The sequence below is a fragment of the Corvus cornix genome, chromosome 19 (genome assembly GCF_000738735.6).
Source record: "Corvus cornix cornix isolate S_Up_H32 chromosome 19, ASM73873v5, whole genome shotgun sequence".
NCBI classification, from domain to species: Eukaryota; Metazoa; Chordata; class Aves; order Passeriformes; family Corvidae; genus Corvus; species Corvus cornix.
Window position 1 is genome coordinate 6,786,342 of NC_046348.1, and position 23,577 is coordinate 6,809,918.

Sequence of the window (23,577 nt, forward strand, 5' to 3'; positions counted from 1 at the left end):
AGGGGCGTGGCCGCGCCGTTCATTGATGAGCGGCGCGCTGGCCACGCCCCCCGCCCGTGTGTGAGCGCTCGTAGGCGCGGGGCGGGGCGCGCACGTGTGCGGAGCGCGGCGGGGGCGCTGCCCGGGCTGTGCCGGTGCCCCTGCCCGGGGCCGCACCCGTGCGGGGTTCGCAGGTGTGCGGGCTGTGGGCTTGTTTGCTGAACGGGCGTGGAATTGCACGTGTGTGCGCGACACCGCACGCGTGGGTGTTGGATGTTGTACTGGGCAGCGCGGGAAGGTGGGTGCAGCGTACGAGTGGTAGACGTTGCCCATCTGTGCTGGGCCCTGCACATCTGCCACAGTGATGCGCAGCTGGCGTGGGCCCAGCACATCTGTTCTACGCCGTGTGTGTGTCCCCGGCACGGTGTGGCTGTCGCCGGTGGTTGCAGCGCGTGGTGTGGGGGAAACCGTCGTGTTTGGAAAAGTAGTGGGAGCAGCCACAAACGCTCACCTGAAGACAAGGGGAGGAACCAGGGCGGGGAGGAACCAGGGCGGGGTGGGCTGGGGCACGCAAAGGTGCCCCCTAATTCCAGCGTGGCAGTAGAGTGAGGCCGGCTCTGTGGGCGCCGAAACGCGGCGGCGTGCTGGTTCCTGGGTAGGGGGGGTCCTGCCCCATCGCTGCCTCACGGTGCAGGGCGCTGGCTGGCTCGAGGGGGGCTGACCCCCCTCCCCGGTGAGCCTGTCGCTAGATGGCAGCAGGGCCACGTGGCAGTGCCACCACTGTCACTGTCCCCACTCCAGCACAGTGTCTGCCACTCCTGGGTGCAGGGCAGGACCTCCTTCTGTGCTACAGCAGCTATCACGGCTGGCCCCGGGAGTGCTGATGGTCCTGGGGGGTCTAAAGCAGGTGGGGGGTGGGGGGGGACACGGAGGGGACTCGTGCCCCTTGTGCAGCAGCGCAGCCCCCCGCAATGGGGTGCCCCTCCAGACTCGGGGCTGGAGGCAGCTGGGGACGCCGCCGCTCTCTAGGGGTGCGGGGGGGTCCTGCTGGCATCCCCCAGTCGGGGCGGGCAGCCCAGCGCACCCCAAACCTCCCTCCCTGTGTGCTGCCCAAGAGGGTCTGGCTCCCGGTGGCACTGGGGTGCCCACCCAAGCGGGGGGTGGCGTTTCCCCCCGCTCCCGGCCGAAACACGGAGCCCCCTCGGCCTTACACGCACGGCGCGGTTTGTCTGCCCGCGGACGCCGTAGCAGCGCGGAAGTGTCTCCATGGAAACGACAGGAGCCGGGCCCAAGGATGGAGAAATACGAGCGGATCCGGGTGGTGGGGAGAGGGGCCTTCGGGTGAGGGGCGCCGGCGATGGGCGATGGGGAGGTCTCCAGCCCTTTTACCTCGGAGCGGGAGGCCTTTAAGCCCCGCCCCTTTGGCAGCGAAGGGCTTGTGGCCATGCGGGGGTCGGCCGGGGTGTGGCACCCAGGGGGACACGGCACGGAGCGTGTGACACCCCGGGGCGCGGGGATTGCAGGCGATCTGTGTCACCCCAGGGTGGTGGCCAGGCCCTGCGTTGTGTGCCCCGTCCCCGCGCTGAGGCCCTGTCCCTGTCCCCGCAGCATCGTGCACCTGTGTCTGCGCAAGGCTGACCAGAAGCTGGTGATCCTGAAGCAGATCCCGGTGGAGCAGATGAGCAAGGATGAGCGGCTGGCAGCACAGAACGAGTGCCAGGTCCTCAAGCTGCTCAGCCACCCCAACGTCATCGAGTACTACGAGAACTTCCTGGAGGACAAGGCGCTCATGATCGCCATGGAATACGCCCCAGGTGGGCCCTGCTGTCCCCCAGTGCTGGCTCCTCTGCAGGTCCAGGGGATGCCAAGCACTTGGCTCTCTTTGGGTCAAGCTGCTGTGGCCTCACGTTGTGCTCCTTGTGAAGATCCTGTGCTTTGGCCCTCCAGGAGTCCAAGCGTGTCTCTCTTGAGCAGATATTTTTGTAGAAAAGTATCTGGGGTTCCTGGTAGACACTAAGTTGACCATGAGCCAAGTGACCAAGCATTGGTGCAGGTTTACCAGAGAGGTGGTGGAGTCACCATCCTTGGAGATACCCAGAAGAGAGGTCCTGGAACTGGACAATCTCAGTGGCCCTGCTTGAGCAGTGACCTCTCAAGGTCTCTTCCAGCCCCAGCCATTCCATGATTATATGCCTTACACCTGCTAATCATATCCAAAACAAGGAGATTTCAAACCCCTCTGTCCCTGATCAGCGTGTTACCATCTTGGCTCAGGTTTCAGGCACATTTCAACTCTGTTGGCCCCACATTTCTAGCAAGATTTCTTGTGGAGTTTCAGATGAAATCCACATTTGCATGAGGGTTTGCTAAAAGCTGTTCGTGAGCCCTGAATCTGGACCTCCCCTTCCTGACAGGGGCCTCTCTGTGCCACGTGGCCTCTTGGACTGCAGGAATTCTCCTCTGCAGAACAGGCTGAGCTTGTTCTGCCTTCGAGGTTTATGTCCTGTTCCAAGAGCTGTAATTTTAGTGTTTCTTTTCCTGCTGCTTTTGATAATATGTCAACAGTAACTTCTCTCTGGCTGTTTCTTCCTCCCACCAGCTGTGCTGCCATTGTTCAGGAGCATTGGAGGATGTGCTGTGTGTGCCACCAGGATGTGTTTTTCCCACATGCTTGGCTTGTTAGGATGCCAAAATGGCAAAATCCCCCCAGTTTTAGGCCAGCTTTGTGCTGTCCTGTGCAGCCCCCCATGCCCACAGCCCTTTGTTGTTCCTTGCAGGGGGCACTCTGGCAGAGTTCATCCACAAGCGCTGCAATTCCTTGCTGGATGAGGACACCATCCTGCACTTCTTCGTGCAGATCCTCCTGGCCCTGCACCATGTGCACACCAAGCAGATCCTGCACCGTGACCTGAAGACCCAGAACATCCTCCTGGACAAGCATCGCATGATCGTCAAGATCGGAGACTTTGGCATCTCCAAAATCTTGAGCAGCAAGAGCAAAGCCTACACGGTGAGTGGCAGGGGAGCTTCTTATCCCATGGCAGCAGGCTGGAAACTCTGGATTTGGCTCACAATAGTCTCTTGGAAGTGGCTTTAGGCAGTGCTGCTTTGTTCCTTGGAGTTTATACGGGCTGCTATCTTCATGCCCGAGTTTGCTGTGGCTCTGTGGGCTGCAGAAAGGTAAGAAAGACCTGCCCCAAGCTGGGAGAGGATGGGCTGTCTGGGCCCACTGGTGAGGGCAGACAGGGTGGCTCCTGCTGGGGGTGGTGTTTGCAGACTCGTCTGACACATCCTTGGCAAATAAATTCCTGCCTGTGCGCTCCCATCCTGCCTTAATCTCCTTTCTCTGCTTGACATTTGAGCGTCTTTCCCCACCTGGGCTAATCTGACCAGACGTTTGTATCACGCTCAGTGCTCTGGGCTCTGATTCTCTCAAGTGGATAGAAGCAAAATTAGAGGCAATTACTGGATGTGTCACTGGAAAGGCAAATCCTCATGTTTTTCACTGAGATTGTCAGGCAGCTGTTGATGCCAAGGGAACAAAAGCCCAGCTCTGTGGAGCTTTAGGTGGTGGTGTTCCAGCCAGCTCTGCACCAAGCCTTCCTCTTTCCACCTCTCTGCCCCAGTTTCACTGCACTGTGGTGAATTTTTGTCTCTTGTAGGTGGTGGGAACACCGTGCTACATCTCCCCAGAGCTCTGTGAAGGGAAGCCTTACAACCAGAAGAGTGACATCTGGGCCCTGGGCTGTGTGCTCTACGAGCTCGCCAGCCTCAAGAGGGCTTTTGAAGCTGCGGTAAGAGGGTTATGGTTTACACGTAGCACAGGGAGCTGTGGCCCCTCACAGAGGTGAAAATGTATGCTGGGATCGCTTCTCAGCGAGCCGGGAAGTGTGAAGGCAGAGGGCAGTGCTGAGAGCTCCTTCCTCCTTGGTCTCGCCCCTGACTGCCCAGCCACTGTTTGTCTCTTGTTTTCTCTCCAGAACCTTCCTGCCTTAGTGTTGAAGATCATGAGCGGGACGTTTGCCCCAATATCGGATCGATACAGCCCCGACCTGCGCCAGCTTATCCTCAGCATGCTCAACCTGGATCCTTCCAAGCGGCCCCAGCTGAATGAGATCATGGCCCAGGCCATCTGCATTCGGCCCCTCCTGAACCTCTACACAGACGTGGGCAGCGTCAAAATGAGGAGGCAAGTGACACTGCCACCTCAGTGTCCCTTGGGACAGGCTGCCACAGCCCACAACATGTCTGACCAGCTCACTGCCTCTGTTCTGAGCTCCAAAAAGAGCATTTTCCCAATGCAGCTCTGCTGTGCTGCCCAATGTGCAGCTGCTGCTAGCTGAGCCTGGCCCAGGGGCTCAGAGCCAGGCAGGTGCCACAGCAGGTGTGGGCTTGTCATCACAGTGACAGCAAACAGAGAGTTGTGAGCACAGGGGGAAGTGAACTGGTGCCAACTCCCCTCTCTCAGGTTGTTCAAAGCACCGAGCAGTGCCGTGGGTGATTCAGCCATGGTTTCTGCTGTAGCTCTGCCCAGACATTCTGTGATCCAGAGCTCTGCAGGACATTAAAGGCTGGATTTTGGTTTGGCAGGCCTGAAAAGCCCTTGGCTCCGGTGCCAGCAGTGACCCACAGCCGGACAGGGGGACGGGCGAGCAGTGCCAGGCCAAGGGGTGAGTTCTGGCATGGTGTGTTCAACTCAGCTCCATTTGGAAGGACCCTTTCCTTTGGGTGACACAAGTCAGAGAGGCACTCAAGGTTCTGGAGAGAGGAACTTAAGAGGTGTCACCTTCCTTGAGCCCTGGAGGAGCCCTGCAGCCCCTTGGACCAGCACTGGTCTGGCTCTGGCAGCTGTGCTGGCACCTGGACTGGCTGGTACCATCGCTTTTCCTGTGGGAGGAGAGTCAGGAATCCACACTAATGATTTCTGTGTGCCCCACAGGTGTCCGATGTGGTTCAGCCAGGACAGGAATCCCACCTCCACTGTCATCCATCTACACGTGGGGCAGTGGGATCACCACCCCTCTCCGCCTACCCATGCTGAACACCGAGGTGGTGCAGGTCTCTGCTGGCAGGACACAGAAGGCTGGGGTCACCAAATCCGGGAGGCTCATCCTGTGGGAGGTGAGTGCAGGGAACCTGGGGCAGGCAGTGGCTGTGGAGGCCTCGGATGTGTGATTTCTGTGAAGGAGGAATTTCTGCTCACTCACAGACCCTGGCATTGCCTCCTCCAGGACTGCAGTCCCAGCCAGGGTGTGGGTAATGCTGATAAACCTGTGGGAAGGGGTTCATCAGTGTTCTCCAAGCCAGCTCTTCCATGGCTTCTCTCCATCAGGCTCCTCCCATGGGTGCTGCTGGGGGCCCTTCTCTCCCAGGAGCCACCGAGCAGCTCCAGCCTCAGTTTGTGTCCCGCTTTCTGGAGGGCCAGTCTGGAGTGACCATCAAACACGTGTCCTGCGGTGATCTTTTCACAGCCTGCCTCACAGGTGAGCTGCTGCCTCCTGCCTTCACCTGCCCGAGTCCCAGAACCCCCTAAAACCCAGTGGGACTGCCCGGGGAGCCTGCTCAGAGAGGAACCAGAGAGATGCTCTGGGCTGGGGTGACACAGGGGCCTCTTGGCCTCTCATGTAGCATCAGGTGGAGGTCAGAAATGGCAGACATGGTCCTCCTGTGATGCCACACTGGTCAACTTGGTCCCAAACTGCCTGGTATGGGGAAGGCCACAAACAGTTGGACTTTAGAGGATCTTAAAGGTCTTTTTCCATTACTTTTTTCCATAAATTATTCTATGATTCTGTGAAATCTCCTGTGCTTGTTGTCCTGGTTGCACTGGTGTTACCTGGAACCAGAACTGACAGTGGGGGGTGCAGTGTGAGGAACATCTGTGTCACATACTCTGTGAGCATGACACGGGCACACGCAGTGACCAGCAGTGACTGGTGTCACAGTGAGGAGTCAGCGTGAGCTGCTGCAAGACTGGTTGTGCTCAAACTGCAGGATAGCAGGGTTTGAAGCCCCCTCAGAGCAGTCCAGGAAGTGTTCTGGGTGGAAGGGGAGCACGCACACCAGTCCAAGGCCATGTTTGAGGAGCAAAGCCCTCCCAGTGGTCCTGTGGGAGCTCTGTTTGCTCTTCTGCTGGGGTCAGGGCAGCAGATATGCAGTGGACAAACTCCATGGGCATGTGTTTATCCTACCTCCCATGATGTTTCCTGCCCCCCCTCTGCTGGGCAGCTGCTCAGGGAGTGCCTCTGTGACTTTAACACCTTGACAGACCGTGGGGTTTGCAGCTCCTGCGTACACAGCTGCAGCAGTGTTATCTCAGCACTCTTATCACTGCTGTTTGTTCACTGAGCCCTTGCAGCATGGTGAGGCTGCTGCTCCCTGGAAGCTCCTGCAGCTCCTTGGAAGATCACTCAAGACTTGTGACTCCTGCAGCTCGTTCTGAGTCAGAGTGGGTCCAATGTCCTGGGAGCCACGGCCACCCCTCGGCTGTGTCGCCTCGTGGGGCCTCACGTGTGCCGTGCAGGGCCTCACGTGTGCCACTGACAAGGCTTCTTTCTGCTCCTCCAGACAGGGGGATAATCATGACCTTCGGCAGCGGCAGCAATGGCTGTTTGGGGCACGGAAACTTCACGGATGTGAGCCAGGTTGGTGGAAAGGGTGCTGGGCGTGCTGCTCCTCCAGGGTAAAGGATAGATCGTGGATTCTGCCCCACGTGAGCAGGCTCATCCCAGCTCCAGGGATGTGCATCCCAGGCATGCTCTGGCATCTGACCCCCTCCCCCTCCTTTCCCTGTCACTGCGGGTTTTAAAAGACCCAACCTGCCTCTCTCTTTCTATCCCCCCCCTACACAATGATCCCTTTGAGCGTGGGGGAAGTCAAGAGATGCCTTGTGGTTGCTGTTGGCAGGCTCCCAGCTTGGAGCCTGCCTCCAATCACACACCTGCCTGCTTCACTCTTGGCCTGCAGCTGCCAGGGTTCACTGAGAAAAGTTATTTTTCAAAAGAGCCAGTATTTAAAGAAGAGCTGTGTGTTTCCGATTGGCTCAGAACACTGGGTTTGAGGGCTCATTGCTCCCTTCCAGCTTCTTCCTCGCCTGCCCTCGGATGTGGCAGCAGCCGATGGCTTCCAGCCGAGCCCGGGGACTGGTGCCATTTGTCACTGTGGTCAGCTGGCCCATTTGTTCCTGCTCCTCCCAGAGCTGAGCTGCTCCCTGCTTATGGCTGGGGAGGGGAGACCAGTTGGAAGCAGCAGCCAGATCCCAGCAAACGGTGCTTTTCACTTGAGGAGGATAATGAGTATGAGGCGAGGTGTCAGATCTAACAGCAGGTCACAGCAGGGGCTGGGTGAAATGTGGAGATCCTGGTCCCTCCAGGGACCTAACGAATCTGAGCTGTTAACTCACAGCTCCTCTGCAGGAGAGCCTTTGAGAGCCTTTGAGCCAACGCATCCTGCACCAAGCCCCTGCCTGCTCGGAGCAGGCGTTCACAGCCCCTGGCACTCCCCACATGGGCAGGGGAGCGAATCCCAACCCTTGCTGAACCTCTTCCCTCTCCAAACTCTTGTGCTGGCTGCTTTCTTCCGCCCCAGAGATGTTTGCATTATCTTCTGTGCTGCGTGCACGTAGTCTCTTATCCCTTTGAAGACTGTTTGGAACAAAAAAAAAAAAAAAAAAGACATTTCTCTGTTGTTTGTGTTGGATGAAAACTGGGATGCTGCCAGCACTGTGTTGAGTCTGGGGGGGCCGGGTGGGAGGAATGGGAGCAGCCGGGCAGGCTGGGAGGTCTTGGCTGACGGCTGCTGCTCTTCCCCTGCCAGCCCAAGATTGTGGAGGCTCTGCTGGGCTACGAGATGGTGCAGGTGGCCTGTGGAGCGTCTCACGTCCTGGCAGTCTCCAACGAACGGGAAGTGTTTGCCTGGGGCAGGGGGGATAATGGTAAGAGGTGTCTGTTTTGCAGAACAGGGCTTGTGCCTGTTCCCACTCCCTTTGCTGGCCCTGCTTGCCCTCAGTCCCCTCCAGATGTGCCAGGGTGGGTGGGTGTGGAAGAGCTGCAGCTGTTTTGCTGCATACCAGGGCCCCCATGCTTTGGGTTTTGCTGCTTTCTGGGATCCCAGGCTGGGCTTTTGCAGCAGCTGTGTCAGTGCTGTGCTCAGGGTGTGTGTTGCCATCAGCTGTTCCCTGCTCTGTTCCTCCTGCCAGGTCGCCTTGGGCTGGGCACCCTGGAGTGCCACAACTGCCCCCAGCAGGTCACAGTCCCTCCAGAGCACGAGGCTCAGAAGGTCATCTGTGGCATTGATTCCTCCATGGTCCTCACAGTGAAGAACCAGATCCTTGCTTGTGGGAGCAACAGGTAAGAGGGGTGAGGGTCTATGCTCTACATTTTACCCTCCTGGGCCTGTCCGTGTTGTGACCAAGGAGCTCCAGAAAACATCCCTGTGTGATCCTACCCCTCAGCATCATGCTGCTGATGGTGTGGTTATTCCAGGGCAGGATGTGTCTCTGGGGTGTCTGTGCCAGGCTGCGTTCAGCCTGAGATTTTCCCTGTTCAGGTGTAACAAGCTGGGCCTAGACCGGATCAGCTCAGCAGAGGAGCCCTCCCCAGAGGACCAGGTGGAGGAGGCCACTGTGTTTGTGTGTGCCCAGTCAGCCCCCTTGAACCAAGAGCCCATTGTGTGTGCTGACATCGGCACAGCACATTCGGCTGCTGTCACAGGTGAGGCTGTGTGCCCAAATTCTGAGAGGGGGGACACCTGCATTCTCCCTGTCTTCCTTCTGCCTCTTTCCCATGGGCAGTCTCTCAAGAGACACCCTGCTCACAATGTTGAAGCTCTGTGGAGCAGGATGCTCAGTGTCGAGACAGCAAAGAGCTTCAGGGGTTTCAGTGTGTCCCAAGTGACACCCAGTTGTGTCTCTCGTCTCTGCTGTCAGCCTCTGGCCACTGTTACACCTTTGGGAGCAACCAGCATGGGCAGCTGGGCACCAACTCCTCCCGCAACAGCCGCGTGCCCCACCTGGTTGTGGGGCTGGAGACGATGAAGGTCACCGTGGTGGCTTGTGGGGATGCCTTCACTGTGGCCATCGGAGCAGGTGAGGCTGAAGCCACCATGTCCTGAGCTGCAGCAAGCCCTGGCTGGCCTCTGGCTCTGCTGTGGTCAAGGCAAGTGTGCAGCGAGTGTGTTTACATCCCTCTACAGACGGTGAGGTGTGCACGTGGGGGAAAGGAGCCCGGGGACGCCTGGGCAGGAAGGACGAGGAAACGGGAGTGCCGAGGCTGGTGCAGCTGGAGGAGACACATCCATACCTGGTGACCTCTGTAGCCTGCTGCCACGGGAACACACTGCTGGCAGTAAAGCGTGAGTAAAGGCTTTGTCCCTGTGATTCCTGCCATGAGGGCCCAGCCAGACACAATGCCTTGTGACCGGAGCTGTGCCGAGTAACCCTGGCACGTAAGCTCTGTGTTATTCCAGTCCTTCTCGAGCTGTAGATGAATGGAAATAACTTCAAGCCCAAAATAATTCCCCTTCTGCTCTTCAGCTCTGTGACACTACCTCTCCTACTGGGCCAGGGGAGCAAAGGGATGGAAGAGGCTGTCTCATGCACTCCCAGACAGGTAGGCTGGCCAAGCTGCGGCCGGCGGGGAGCTGGCGTGCCAGCGGCCCACAGAGTATCCAAAAAGAGCAGTTCTCTAATTGATGCTGCTGAAATAGAAGCTGAGATTTGAGGCGTCATTTTGGCTGCTGCCTTTCCATTGTGGTTTGGAAAAGATAGCGATGGTTTTGTGGTTCCTCTCTGCTCGGGCCAAAGGCAGCATCGCAGCGCAGTTAAAACGTGCCCATGGCGTGACCTGCCCTTCCGTTGCCTGGATGTACAACGGGAGCCTGGCCCAGACTGCTGCAGGGGCCTTTCTTCCTCCTCTGCTGGGCTGATTATGGCCTCAGCCTGGGCTGAGGGATTCCAGTCTCAGCCCACTTCAAGGAGGCTAATTACAGCCCAGAGGGGAGGAGGCCCGGCTGATGGCCCCGGCGCAGCGGAATCGGCCCTGGCTCCCGTTCCTCCCCTGTGAGTGCCCAGCTCTCATGTGATGTGTGTTGCCACGTGAAGGGGACGGGAATGGCCAAGTCCCCAGGCTCGGGAACAAGTAGGGCATTTGTCATGGGAGTAAAAGGGTTTTGTCTCTACAGGAAGACTGCAGGCTGCTCTCCCCTTCCGCTGCTGGAGTTGCCCTGCACTCTGTGGCAGCTGGTTTATGGGCTCCCACCTGCAGCACTGTAAGAGCAGGGACTGTGTAGCCCCACTGCTGTCCAACTGCCCGAAACGTTGTCCTGTCCCAGTACTGGGAGTGCAAACTCAGCGGTGTGAGGGCAGCAGCCTCGCCTGCCCCAGCATCCCTCAGCAACCAGTGTGCAAAAAAGCATCAAGAGCTCTGTAAAGAGCTGAGATCTGACTTTGGGCTTTCACACAGCTCAATCTGCCTGGAAATTTCTCCAGCAAAAACAGGAGATCCAGTGACACATGTGATGTCATTGCTGCTGTCAGCTCTGGCTGTTATCTGGCCTGGGAGGGTGCTGGCACAGGCAAGCTGTGCTCCACCTTTGGGGTGGCCGTTCTGCTCCTCCTGTGGGGCCAACTCTGCTTTTGACTGGCTTGGACTGCTGCCCAGGTTATCATGAGCTGCTGCTGCACCCTCCTCTCAATCCCACTGCAAACACAGAATAACTGGGAGAAGCCAGGCTGGAGAGGAGGAGGAGGAGAGCACAAGCCTCAAGAGACTGCATTTCGTCCTGTTTGGGCTCTGTGTGCTGGGCGTTGCCTAACTTTGTGCCACTACTGAGGTCTTGCAATGGCTTCCTGTAGGGAAGGGGACAGGGATTGTGGTGTCCATCTGTTGGGTATCAGGCCTGTGTGGGGCAGAGCGCTTCTTGTAGCTTCATCAAAGTGGGGCTTCCAGCTAAATCTTGGTCTTTACCCTTTGTGTTTCAGCTGCTGTGGAGGAATCGCCTTCCCAGTGAGTGAGAGCAGCCACATCCTGCTCTTCCTGCTGCCCACGGTGGCCTGGCTCAGACACACTCCAGGCTCCAGAGCTCCTCAGCTGCGCTCTGAAGGCAGCAGTCTGCAAATAGAGAGTTCCTAACGATGGTTCCCAAGGAACCAGAGCTGGTCTCACTTATTGAATTGTCACTGTGAACCTCCAGTGCCTGAGAGTCGCTGCCCTGAACATGCCATGGGGTGGACATCCCCAGAGCTCCTGTGTGCCTTCAGGGGGTCACACCGTGGCTCTTCCCCTCCCTGCTGGAAGTGCCTGTGTGGAAGGGTGAGGAGCACAGAGGTTGTTTTCCTCTGTGGAAACTGTTTCTGGTTACGAAGCCCAGGCTGACAGCTCCGTGTCTGAGAGAGCTGTCAGCCTTTGCACAGCAGCGTCTGGAGTCAGGGCCCCAGGCGCTGTGCTGGGTGACTAAATGCAAACCTCTGTGCTAATTAGAGAAGTCTGTCCTTTCCCATCCCCCCTCTAAAACGTTTCACCCATTTATTGAGCACACTTTGGAGGGTCCTGCCTGCACGGCTGGCCGAGCTCTGCACGAGCAGCCTCCTTGTGCTGCACAGCTCTCCCGAAATGCCGCCTGGAGCTTTCCAATTACAGCATCCCCTGGCCCCAGGAGCTCGCTGGAGGATCTTCCAGCTGACGTTTGTCCTCAGGCCCCTCAGTCCTGCTGCTGACCGGCTCACTGGCTCCTAGCTGAGCTGGGGAAGGCAGCAAAACACAGCCAGGGATTGTCAGTACTTGAAGTTTTTTAACCCAGATTTTTCCAGGGAGCTGATGAGCTTTCACCAGGGATCTTTAAGGCAGGAGGGGCACATCCATGTGTTACGGACAGGAGTCACGTTTTTTGTCTCCAGAAGGGTCGTTTCCTTTCCTTTATTTTTTTTCCTCTTCTTTTCTTTTTTTAACTTACATGTGCCCTGGGCCATTTTTTGATGAGCTTCTGTCTCTGATCTGTCTGACATTGCAAATGCTCTTTCCTTTCACATCCATCTTTGTGCTGTTGCCAATCTGTTGTGTATAAAGTCGGTGCTTTCATAAGCTGGCTGAGATGAAATCTCTCTAATTATTTTTGTGATTCTTTCCTGTTTTCAATGAGGGAAACCTCGACGGGCTCTGGTAAAAGCCAACTGATCCCTCTATCATGTGGAAGGTAATGAATTTCTGCAGGTCTCCTGCCCTTTCTTCCCTCTCCTCCCAGGCTCCGGCTGGGGAAGGGAGCAGGTCCTGTCCGGCCGGGAGAGGCGTGTGCAGCCCTGGCTGCAGACACAGCCTCCCTGTTTGGCTCCTGGCAGGGTGGGTGCATGGGTTTTTCCCTGCCTTTTTTGTTTCTTGTGGAGCTGCCTTTTCAAGTGATTACACCCTGCTATCCCAGGAAGCCGACTGGAATTCAAAGGTTCTGCCAGTCCTTTGGCACTTTCCTGCGCTGCAGGTTAAGGGGACGGCTCAGCCCGGTGTTGGGGAAGGTGCTTTCCCCTCCCAGACCGGCCTGGGCACCAGGGTGATTGCAGGGCTGGGTTCAATTGCCTCAAAGCCCCTCTGGGCCGCTGCCTCTCCTCCCTGTGTGGAGCTGGCAGCAGCTCCAGCTCCTTCCAGCATCAGATTTCTCTTGCCTCTGTTGTGCAGAGCTCTCAGGGCTCCCCTCGCCCCACACCACATTTATACACATCCCATAGGAAGGGGCTGGTGTTCCTCCTGCAGCCTTACCAGGGCTGAGGGCTGGCTGGGACAGCAGCAGGCAGGACAGAGGTCTGACACCCTTTGTCTTGTCAGCGGTGGCACCAAAATGCCACTGCGTCAGGAGCCAGGCTCTTGCTGCTCCAGCTGGGCTGCCAAATCCAGGGGTGCGGACCTCGCCCCGCCGTTCTTATCGGTGTGCTGGTGTGAGGTGGATGGTTTTACGGCTTTATGACACCTTTGCACTGCCGTGCCGGGGCTGGAGGTGTCACCAGCTTGAATATTGGGATCCTTTGCTCCAGTCTGGGGAAACCAGTGTGGACCAGTGTGCTTTGTCCTGGGCCGGGGGCTCCGGCGAGGGCTGGAGCCCTGGGGATTTTGCAGCCTGGGCTCTCCGCACAGGAGTTCAGCTGTGAAGCCCAGCGAGATCATTTGAATAATTTAATACCGGGCTGTGACCAAGCCTGGCGAAAGGGTAAAGGAAACAAAGAGGCCCCCAGCCCCGAGCAACAAAAGCTCCTGGAACGACAAGCCGAGGCATGTCCGCGCTGCCGGAGGCAGAGAGCAGCCCGGGCAAATAGGCCACTTGCATTCCTCACGTCTGCTGCTTTGTTTCCCTGCAGAAGCTCCCGGTGAAATCTGCAGGTCTCAGGGCTTCTCCCTTTATCCTTGTTTTGTTCCTGTGTTCTGTGGAGCTGGTGGTGGATCAGTGTCCCCGCGGCTCTTCCTGCTAAGGAAAGGCAGGGCCGGAGGGGAGTGGGAAGGGGAGGTGATGTGGGATGAGGCTGCCTGGTCCCCGCTTGCGCATCCTGGTGCGAGTCGCCTCTGGCCATTGTCACCCAGGGAAAGGCTGTCCCTGTTCCAAATAAGATCCTGCTGACTTGGGGCCATTACTGTAGCAGGAAACAGCCCAAACCGCCTGCTGATCCCGGAGCTGACTTGATTCCGGCACCTCTGCCGAGGTCGTATCCTCATTCCCACGAGGCTTTCGGCAGGAGGGGCGGCTGCTGTCCCTCTGTCCGTCTGCCTCGATCCCTTACCCCTGCCCTCCCTGGGCACGAGGCCCCAGAAGCCGGGAGAGGACTCTCCCCACTCCTTTCCCCGGGGCGAAAGGCTCCACCTTAACTTCTTTAGAAGCCGGAGCGTTGGTTTTCTGTCCCTCCAGTTTAAGTTAAATACAAGGCGGAGGGATGGAGCAGCAGGGAGAGGCTGGGGAAGAGGAGAAGAAGCCTCTCCGAGCCCAGATGGGTTCAAGAAGTGACCCATCATGGGGGACAGGGAACATATCACCTCCACAAAGGGAATTGCCCTGAGTGTCGCCTTTGTGTGAGACAAATGCCTGGCTGTGATGTTGAGTGCGGGGAGGGCTTTGCTTAGGGAGAGGGGAAAAGGAGGGATCTTTGTTTGCAGGGTCTGACACCTCCCAGCCGCCCTGCCGGCACAGCCAGCACCTTCTGATGGCTTTGTCAGCTCTTGGCTAATTAGCAGAGATGCTCTTCAGTGAGGTTAGGGAAGAATAATTTTAAAAACATCAAAGAGAAGCAGTAAATAATGATAAAAGTCGGCTGTTTCGTGGCTGTCATCGGAGTCACAGGCTGCCTGTGTTTACAGGACTGATGTGTCCTGTCTTTGGAGTCCCATCACCCCCCAGGATACCAAGGACCTGTCCTTTTGGCCTGAACCTTGTCCCATAGTGGTGTCCGGGGACAGTTTTTAGCCGGGGCCAGGTCACAGCATGTCAGGGACAGTGTCTGGGTAGTGCCTACCTCTTGTTGGAGACAGCCTGGCTGTGGGCTGTGCTGGCACAGAGTGGCAGAACCAGCTGGACCATGGGGCTGCTGGTAGATTCTGCCCTGGGGGGGTCACAGCCCTGAGCAAACCCAGTCGAGGAGCGCCTCATCCCCGGCTCAAGGTGCCTTTGGCTCCCCACTGCTCCCTGTACAGTTGCCCACTGTCACTTGTTTTTACCTGTCGGGTTTCCAGTATCACTGGGAGCTGGTTAAACTTTAGCTCAGCGCTCTCCATCATCCGAGCAGCGACTCACGTTCTCTTAGAAAATCCCCTGCTGATGGCAGCTCATGCCCAGTGCACCCCAGTACAAGGTTCCCTGGTATTTGGGAGCCGCAGTGCAGGTCAGAACGACCTGCTGTCTGAGGGGAAAGATGTGTGCTAATGTCTTTACAAACAGTTTGATGGGTGTTAACGTCTTTGAAATGGGTCTTAATGCCCCTACTGACTTCGGGCAGCAGGTTCTTTACCGGGCCCAGACAGCTTGGCTCCGGAAACAGGTAAGGGTCTGCACAAGGCTGAACTTCTGAACTTTGGGGTAAAACAGTAGGTTCAAGGGGGGATATGGGGTAGGCGGTTCGGGAAGGCTGTACCTTCCTGGTACCTCAGCCGATGGGGAAAGGAAGAGGGCAACGTGCGGCCGGGAGCTGGGATAAAAGGGAGGCTGTGCCCTCCGAAACCCCGAGAGAGAGAAAACCCCGCAGGCGCATGCTCCAGTGGCCTTTCTCCCTGTATTCGAATAAAGTTGAAGGACTCCTCTGTCTCCTTTTTGGACATAAACCTCTGGCGTTTGTGGATTTTCCTAACACATCTCTCAGAGTAACCCCAGAAATGAGCCACCCATCCCCTCCGTGGCGGCTCCGGCAGCGAGCAGGTTGCCTCCCCCCGGGCTGCTGCAGGGTTTTATTTTAAGCAGAGCCTCTCGGGGAGAAGGGTAACGTGAGCTCCTTGAGTGACAAGTGATAGAGCTCGACTTGCTCAGCGTGTCCCCCAGGAATCCCGCTCCTCTGCCATTTGCTAATTGAAAACTGCTAACATTTGGGTCTGGAGCAACTGCCACCCTTAATGGGAAGCTGGCTGGAGTGAGCGTTGGTGGGACTAACACATGCTCACAGCCTGTCATCTGCTCGGCTCCATCTCTGGGGAAAGGGGCAAATACTCCCATATGCTGCTCTGATTTCTGAAAGAGTGACGAGGGGGCTGGAGCCAGACAGATTTGCTTTTATTCTCCCTCCTCCGGGCTCTTGCTCAGTTGCAAACCGTGGCTGGAAGGAGGCTGTTGGCTGCAGCCTGGGGCGTGAGCTCCCAGCAAGACAAAGCCACAAGAGCGTGTGTCCCCCCCGTGCCTGTGGCGTGGGGGGCTCAGGGCAGCCCCTCCATGTCCTGCTGTGGGTGATGGCTGGGACACGAGTTGCTGTTGGTAGGAGCAGGTCTGGGAGCTGTATCCCACCTCCAGCCTCGCTCAGAAGCTCAACTGTGGCCCCGGGCTGCCTGCAGGTGTGCGGCACCCCTGGGACACCTCTGAGTCAAGGAGGGCACGTAGGGTCAGCGAGGACAGTACGGTGTGTGCCCTCAGAGCCCAGCCCTGGGCCAGGGGATGCTGCAGTGGGTGGGGGGGCCGTGGGTGATGTGATGTCGATGCTCCCCAAACTCCTGGGGTGGCTGTTCCCTGTGCAGAGGGTCACAGGCGCTTGAGATGATTGTTCCCAGTGCGGTGGGTACCAAACACCCCCAGAGGGCTGTGCCCGGTGGGGTGCTCCCCAAACCCCTCGGAGGGGGCTGTCCCCGGTGTGATGCTCCCCGAGCCCCCGGGGTGCCGGGACCGCTCCACCCGCGCCGTGCGGCGGCGGCGGGGCGGGGAGGCGGGGTCCGGGCGGGGGGCGGTGGCGATGGCGATGCCGTCCCCCCGTCGCGGGGCGGGCTCAGGCCGGTCCCACCGCCCCGTCCGGCCCCCGGGCGGAGCCGGACGAGGAGCGCGGAGCCGAGCGGGCGCGGGGCGGCGGCGGCGGCGGCGGCGGGCGCGGGGCGGCGGCGGGATGCCGGGCTACGACTACAAGCTGCTGGAGCGGCCGCGGCGGCGGGTGTTGTGCCCGCTCTGCGGGAAGCCCATGCGGGAGCCCGTCCGCGTCTCCACCTGCGGCCACCGCTTCTGCGACACCTGCCTGCAGGAGTTCCTCAGGTGAGACCCCGCATCAGCTCACGGGCGACCCGAGCTGACGTTACTCCGCGCACCCCTTCCCCCTGGGGTACTCCGGTCACGCACCCCCGCGCCGCCCGATCCGGGGTTCCGCACCCCGCTGCCCGCCACCCCCCCATCCACCGCCGGCCCCGGGGCTGCGGTGTCCGGGGGTGCCCCGGAGAGGGGTGCGGGGTACCCTGGGCCGGTGTCGGAGTGCGGGGTGCACGGGAGTTCGGATGCGCCGGGCCCGGGAGGGAATGCGGGATATCCCGGGGAGGGGCGCGGGGTGCCTGGGGGTGCGGATGCCCTGGGGAAAGATGCGGGGTGCCCGGGGGTGCTCCGGGCCGGGGAACGGCTGCGGAATGCCCCGGGATAAGGCGCGGAGTGCCCCGGGAAAGGCGCGGGGCGCCCGGGGATGCCTCAGGCCGGGGAAAGGTGCGGGGTGCCCGGTGGTGCCCCGGGGCAGGGAGGGGGTGCGGGGCGCGCCCAGCCCGTGACAGCCGCCCCGCGGGTGCAGCGGCCCGTGGCCCCTTTCGGTGAGGAGGAGGAGGAGGAGGAAGAGGAGGGCCGGGTGAAGCCCGGAGTGGCGAGTTTCGAGATTCGAGTTTAACCCCTTCCTGCCCCTGCCCCGCCGGAGGAAGTGGCCGGGGGTGTTTTTGGGGAGGGGTGTACGGCCACCCCGGTGCCCTCGCGCCCACGGGTGAGCGCGACCCGGCCGTGTGCTCTGGTCGGGAGCGAGGAGCGGGGGCCTCTTCCCACCCCTGCGGCTTGGGCCCCCCGGTACCGGTAACCCGGGGGCACGTGTGGGGCCGGTGCTTTCCCGGTTCCCGGCTGCCGCACTCGGCGCGGTGCCGGGGGTCCCGCGGGGCACGGCGGGGGGGTGCCCGTGCTCTCCCCACGCGGTGACAAGCGTCACCCTGGGCCTTTCCCCGCCGGTGCGACCTTCGCCCGGGGACGGCTCCCGGGCACCACCGTCACCGGGGCCGGTTTCTGTGAAACCGGGCGTTCCCCGGGGCACGTGTCAGAGCGCATCTGTCCCCCCCCTCCCCGCACCCTTCCCGCCGGCACCTCCGCTCCGCCGGGGGGAATGGACTCGGGGGTCCCCCCACTGAGCACACCCCGTTTGCCCCGGATCAGTTTGGGGATCCCATGGGCTGAGCCATCCAGCCCCACCGCGGTGCTGGGAAGGGGGTGCCGGGGGATGCCGGGGGATGCGGGGGTTCCCCGCCCCATCACCTCTCTGTGCCCCAGCACGCCGTGAAGGTCAGAGGCAAGGACGGTCCCCCCGGGTGCTGCCTCAGCACATTCCCTGCCCGGCCAAGCGTGAGGAATGGGGAGGCTTTGTCGGGGATTAGGCGCTGGCTTCGGGTCATCGTCCCACTTCCCCACCAGCCCCAGCACCCCAACACCGTGCACGGGGTTCAGGCACAGCTGGCAGCCCTGGAAAGGCAGCAGCATGATCCCAGCCACGAGGCAATGCCAGCCACGAGGCAGTGCCATGGGCTCCCCGGGAAGGGCCGGGTGCCCGGCCCTGTCTGCGAGCTCCTTATCTCTGATGACTCCCACAAAACCACCTGCAACAAACAGAGTGGGCACGTGGCAGAGCTGTTTGCAGCCGTGCCCCATGTGCATCACACCCCACACCCCACAGGCCTGTGGTTCCTGGGGCTCACTTGCACCCCCAGCACGGGGATGGTGGCCACAGGGGACATGACCGTGCCACGGCCGGGCAGCCCAGGCCAGCGTGTGCCAGGCGGCACTACTGGCTCCATCCCGGCGTTTCACATCCACTTGGCAGCTCTGGTTGAGGCCACACCAGTGCCTGCCAAGGGCCTGCAGTGATTAGATGGGCACAGGGGCTGTGCAGGCAGGACAGGCTCGTCCGGTGTAACTGCAAAGACACCGGAGCCACAGGGTCCCTGTGTGTCCCTGCTGCATGGCCCTGTAGGCAGCACCTGTGGTCTCCCACCCCAGTGTCCATCGGGGATGGCGTGTGGACATCCTCACCTGCCCCTGGGCACAGCGGTGTGGGGACCAGAGGTGATGGTGACTCCTGGCCAGCCTTATCACAGGCCAGGCTGCCTCTTTGGCTGTGTCCCTGCCTCCACTTCATGCTGCTCCTCTGCAGGTCAGGGCTGAGCAGGGCCCTTCCACCTCAGGGACAGCTCTTGAAAGGACCACCCCATTCTGGGGGCCCAGCAGGATGGGGACCCCTCCAGGGTGGCTGCCTGTCTCCTGTCCTGACTCACCTTAGTGGCTGCTGGGGCCATTTCCTGTGGAGCAGGAGCCCCAGGGCCACTCATCAGGGCTGCACATCTGGAGCACAGCTGTTGCCCTCCCCCACCTCCCCTGGGCCCCGGCACCTGGGGCTGTGGACGCCCCGGCCCCTGCCGGCCCCCTCCTGGCCAGCCGAAGGCACCCTCCTTAATCCCAGGGACAGGACCAGGGGCTGCCGGGGCTCCAGATGGTGCCACGCTCTCGGCGGCTGGCCCAGACCCCTGGGGACCGGGGCCGTCGTGCCCGGCTGGGGGGGTGGGGGGCTGCCTGGGGGGGGTGTGTCTGGCTGGGGCATTTCCCAGCTCAGACAGATGGAGCAGGATTAGAGCCGTGGCTCCCCCAGGGTGGCGGCTGGATTTGGCACGGGGCGAGCGCTCAGCAGTGCAGGGACAGCGCCAATGTCCTGGGGTGGGATGGCGGGGACCCCGTGGGACACAGTGGCTGTGTCACTGGTGTCGTGCCGCTCGCCAGCCCCAAGTGATCCCAAGCCCTCTGTGTCTTGCAGCGAAGGCGTCTTCAAGTGCCCGGAGGACCAGCTGCCCCTGGACTACGCCAAGGTGAGCCTGCCACACGGATGGGTACCCTGCTCCAAGGGGACATCCCCGCCAAGGGGCCGTCCCCAGGCTCCTCACAGCGCCTGGCACAGCTGCGCCGGCCTGGCACGGGCGCCCAGGCGGAAGCAAGAGCCCTTTGTGCCGCGGGGCCGGGGAGCGGAAACCCGCTCCCGACAAAGGGAGCTTGTTGGCGTGCCCAGGGTGGGATCCGGCCCCGGGCAGCGTGCCCACGGCTGCCAGCCAGGCTGTGCTGGGGGCTGTGTGCCCCCACAGCCCGGTGCAGGATGCTGATACCCCACTGCTGCCCCTGCAGATCTACCCCGACCCCGAGCTGGAGGCGCAGGTGCTGAGCCTGGCCATCCGCTGCATCCACAGCGAGGAGGGCTGCCGCTGGAGCGGGCTCATCAAGCACCTCCAGGTAGGGCCTGGGAGGAGGAGGGGGGGCAGAGTTCTACCCCGTGGCTTTCCCATCACCATCCCTGTGCCCCCCCAGGCCCATCTCAGTACCTGTGGCTTCAACGTGATCCCCTGCCCCAACCGCTGCAGCGCCAAGCTGAGCCGCCGTGACCTCCCCGAGCACGTCCAGCACGGCTGCCCCAAGCGCAGGGTCAAGTGCGAGTTCTGTGCCAACGACTTCACTGGGGAGGCCTTCGAGGTGGGCAGTGGGGGGGACATTGTGGGGGACACAGCTGGCCAGGGTGCCATGGTGGGCATGGCTGTGCTGGGGGTATTGTGGGGGTGTAGCCGGGGTGTGTGGGCATCCCCAGTGGGCTGCAGGGGACACAGGGTGGGTGTGGGGACAGAGGCTGGGTGGGGACACTGTGGGAGACTCATTATGGGGAGGACAGCCTTGGGGGGTGACGTGGTCATGTGGGCTCCTGGTCATTGTGCCCTCTGGCTGTGGGGGCACTGTGTGTCCCCATCCCTGTCAGGGCTGGCTGCTGAGGGCAGCCAGAGGGTGATGATGCTGTCATGGTCCCCAGGGCCACCAGGGCACGTGTCCCCAGGAGAGTGTGTACTGCGAGAACAAGTGTGGGGCCCGCATGATGCGGCGCCTGCTGTCCCAGCATGCCCTGGCCGAGTGCCCCAAGCGCACCCAGCCCTGCACCTACTGCGCCAAGGAGTTTGTCTTCGACACCATCCAGGTGAGATGGAGGCCATGGGGACCCTCACCTTGCTGGCTCCCAGCCCTGGCTGACAGCCTCTCTTCCTCCCTAGAACCACCAGTACCAGTGTCCCCGATACCCCGTGCCGTGCCCCAACCAGTGTGGGACACCCAGCATCGCCCGGGAGGACGTGCCCACCCACCTCAAGGAGAGCTGCAACACTGCCATGCTGCTGTGCCCCTTCAAGGAGGCTGGCTGCAAGCACCGGGTGAGTGCTGTCCCTGTGACCACCCTGCCCTGCCATCCTTGGACATGGGGTGCCATCCCTACCCTGAGCCCCACAACATCCCCACACCACTCCTGCCCTGACATCTGTCCCATCCCTTGTGCTCAGTCCCATCCATGTGGCTCCTCACCCCTGTGTTTGCCACCCACATGTCCCCCTGCGACCCCAATCAGGTGTCTCTGTGTCCCCATGACATCCCTGTGCCATCCTGCTCCAGTACCCCCATGCTCCAATGACATCTCCATGATATCCCCATGGCACCTCCTCTCCTGTCCTGTGTCCCCACACTGTTCCTGGCACCCTCCTGCTGACGGTCCCTCTGTCCCCGCAGTGCCCCAAGCTGGCCATGGGCCGGCACCTAGAGGAAAGCACCAAGGCCCACCTGGGCATGGTGTGTGCCCTGGTGAGCCGGCAGCGGCAGGAGATCCTGGAGCTGCGCCGGGACGTGGAGGAGCTGTCGGTGAGCAGCGACGGGACCCTCATCTGGAAAATCGCCGACTATGCCCGCAAGCTACAGGAGGCCAAAGCCCGCAGCAACTACGAGTTCTTCAGCCCCCCGTTCTACACCCACAAGTACGGCTACAAGCTCCAGGTGTCGGCTTTCCTCAACGGCAACGGCAGCGGGGAGAGCAGCCACCTCTCCGTCTACATCCGCGTGCTGCCCGGCGAGTACGACAACCTGCTGGAGTGGCCCTTCTCCTACCGCGTCACCTTCTCCTTGCTGGACCAGAGCGACCCCTCGCTCTCCAAGCCCCAGCACATCACCGAGACCTTCCACCCCGACCCCAACTGGAAAAACTTCCAGAAGCCGGGAGCCTCGCGCAGCTCCCTGGACGAGAGCACCCTGGGCTTTGGCTACCCCAAGTTCATCTCCCACGAGGACATCAGGAAACGGAACTACGTGCGAGATAACGCCATCTTCATCAAAGCCTCGGTGGAGATCCCCCAGAAGATCCTGGCCTGAGCCCCGGAGGGGGACAGGATGTGACCGGGGCGCCCGCCCAGGGTGGCCCCAGGTGGTGCTGAGCCCCTGCCCGCAGCCGGCGCCCCCGGCTTGGGGACGCTGCCGAGGCACCGCGGTGGCTCTCAGGATAGGCAGGGATGGGGCCTGGGGCCGGGACTGTCCGGTAGCCCCAGCCCCTTCTCAGGTGCCCGGGGGTGCCGGGGGGCTGGGCCCCCTAAGCCCCTCCCCGAGGTGCCCAGCAGCCCTCACCAGCCTCGCTGGGGACCCTGCAGGACCCCACTGCCCAGAGCCATATTTTGTAAACTGGTGCTCCCCAGGTTGTTATTTATTACCCCGGGCTGGGGCTGCTGCCCCCTCCCCACATCTTTTTCTTTTCAATAAACTTTTCTTGTATTTATTACGGCCGCCTGCACCTCCTTCCTCAGCCTGAACCTCCTTCCTCTGCCTGCCGGGAATCGGGATGGCAGGACCGGGGGATGCTCCTGGGTGCAGCCGTGGGTGCTGGGGACAGGGGGAGCCGGGACTGGGCTGGGGTGCACGGAGAGGGGTAATCCCTGACCCACATCCCGGCAGCAGACGGGCTCAGATGGCGCCGGTTAATTCGGTAATCACCGGCAGCAGCGGGGATGTGCCGGGCTGGGGGGGGTCGCCACCCCCGGGGGGCTCTTTCCCTGCAGGCCCCCCTCCGCCCCATCAGCCCCTCGTTAGCGCCGGGGTAATTAACGCCCCAGGGGAAGCTGGGATCCCGAGCAGACAGGGGATGGGCAATGGTGGGGGGCAGCAGGGCAGACTGGGGGGGTCGGGCTGGATCAGGCCCCAGGTCCATGTGTCTGACCCCCCCCCAGTCACCCCGGCAGCAATGGGGGGGGGTCGCTGTCGCTGCAGGATAATCCCACAATTGCATTAGTGCTGTTCCGGCCTAATGCAATTAGCCCCTAATTAGCTGCACCCTGCGGCTGGGCTGGGCTGGGGGGGCAGCACTCCCGGGGGTGTCCCCAGACCTCGTTTCCCTCCCCCCCAGGAATGTCCCCCTGGGCAGGTCCCAGCCCGGTGTGGCAGCACGGGGCCCTGGGCAACTGGGCAGTACTCCTGCCCATGCTGGTACCAGTACCAGCCTGTACTGGTGCCCAGTTCCTGCCTGTACTGGTGTCCAGTACAAGCCCACACCACTGCCCAGTACCAGCCTGTACTAGTGCCCAGTTCCTGCCCGTACTGGTGCCCAGTACAAGCCCACACCACTGCCCAGTACCAGCCTGTACTGGTGCCCAGTTCCTGCCCATACTGGTGCCCAATATGAGCCCACACCACTGCCCAGTACCAGCCTGTACTGGTGCCCAGTTTCTGCCTGTATTGGTGTCCAATACAAGCCCACACCACTGCCCAGTACCAGCCTGTGCTGGTGCCCAGTTCCTGCCCGTACTGGTGCCCAATATAAGCCCACACCACTGCCCAGTACCAGCCTGTACTGGTGCCCAGCTCTAGCCTGTATTGGTGTTCAGTGGCATACTGGGCCACCAAACCGGTGTCTGATGCCAGCCCATTCCGGTGTCCAGCGTCAGCCTGTACTGGTGTCCACACTGGCACCCAGTGTCACCCCACACTCGTGCCAAGTGCCAGCCTTACACTGATTTCTGATGCCAGCCCCTAACGATGGACAGTTCTTGCCCATACTGGCGCCCAGTGTGCCCAGGATCAGCCTGTACTGGTGCCCAGTGCCAGCCCAAAGTGGCG

The 23,577-nt window shown here is 60.9% G+C and overlaps 2 protein-coding genes across 4 annotated transcripts; both read left to right on the forward strand.

Moving 5' to 3' along the window:
- The first annotated feature begins 111 nt into the window (after positions 1 to 111).
- Positions 112 to 12,072, forward strand: NEK8 (NIMA related kinase 8). 3 transcript variants are annotated; one of them, XM_039563076.1, is made up of 15 exons: positions 112 to 277; positions 1,588 to 1,793; positions 2,757 to 2,989; positions 3,642 to 3,773; positions 3,960 to 4,168; positions 4,570 to 4,649; positions 4,919 to 5,100; positions 5,312 to 5,462; positions 6,547 to 6,623; positions 7,795 to 7,912; positions 8,177 to 8,327; positions 8,527 to 8,690; positions 8,906 to 9,064; positions 9,172 to 9,330; positions 10,958 to 12,072. In XM_039563076.1, exons 2-15 carry the CDS (start codon positions 1,658 to 1,660, stop codon positions 10,984 to 10,986), a joined length of 1,980 nt encoding a protein of 659 aa, XP_039419010.1. In that variant the 5' UTR covers positions 112 to 277; positions 1,588 to 1,657; the 3' UTR covers positions 10,987 to 12,072. The 3 variants fall into 3 exon arrangements, with proteins under 3 accessions (XP_039419010.1, XP_039419008.1, XP_039419009.1); XM_039563074.1 differs by lacking the exons at positions 112 to 277; positions 10,958 to 12,072 and adding exons at positions 1,134 to 1,320; positions 9,512 to 10,951; XM_039563075.1 differs by lacking the exon at positions 112 to 277 and adding an exon at positions 1,137 to 1,320.
- Positions 12,073 to 16,491: 4,419 nt separating this feature from the next.
- TRAF4 (TNF receptor associated factor 4) lies at positions 16,492 to 22,246 on the forward strand. The gene is made up of 7 exons (XM_039563145.1): positions 16,492 to 16,659; positions 19,442 to 19,493; positions 19,804 to 19,908; positions 19,984 to 20,145; positions 20,474 to 20,635; positions 20,709 to 20,864; positions 21,214 to 22,246. Exons 1-7 carry the CDS (start codon positions 16,517 to 16,519, stop codon positions 21,844 to 21,846), a joined length of 1,413 nt encoding a protein of 470 aa, XP_039419079.1. The 5' UTR covers positions 16,492 to 16,516; the 3' UTR covers positions 21,847 to 22,246.
- Positions 22,247 to 23,577: the final 1,331 nt, after the last annotated feature.

Coding starts and splice junctions, on each gene's coding strand:
- NEK8 (XM_039563075.1), top strand. CDS start 1,274: ATGGAGAAATACGAGCGGATCCGGGTGGTGGGGAGAGGGGCCTTCGG. Junction 4,650..4,918: donor GAGCAGTGCCAGGCCAAGGG/GTGAGTTCTGGC, acceptor TGTGCCCCACAG/GTGTCCGATGTGGTTCAGCC. Junction 5,101..5,311: donor GGAGGCTCATCCTGTGGGAG/GTGAGTGCAGGG, acceptor TCTCTCCATCAG/GCTCCTCCCATGGGTGCTGC.
- TRAF4 (XM_039563145.1), top strand. CDS start 16,517: ATGCCGGGCTACGACTACAAGCTGCTGGAGCGGCCGCGGCGGCGGGTG. Junction 20,146..20,473: donor TCACTGGGGAGGCCTTCGAG/GTGGGCAGTGGG, acceptor CATGGTCCCCAG/GGCCACCAGGGCACGTGTCC. Junction 20,865..21,213: donor AGGCTGGCTGCAAGCACCGG/GTGAGTGCTGTC, acceptor CTGTCCCCGCAG/TGCCCCAAGCTGGCCATGGG.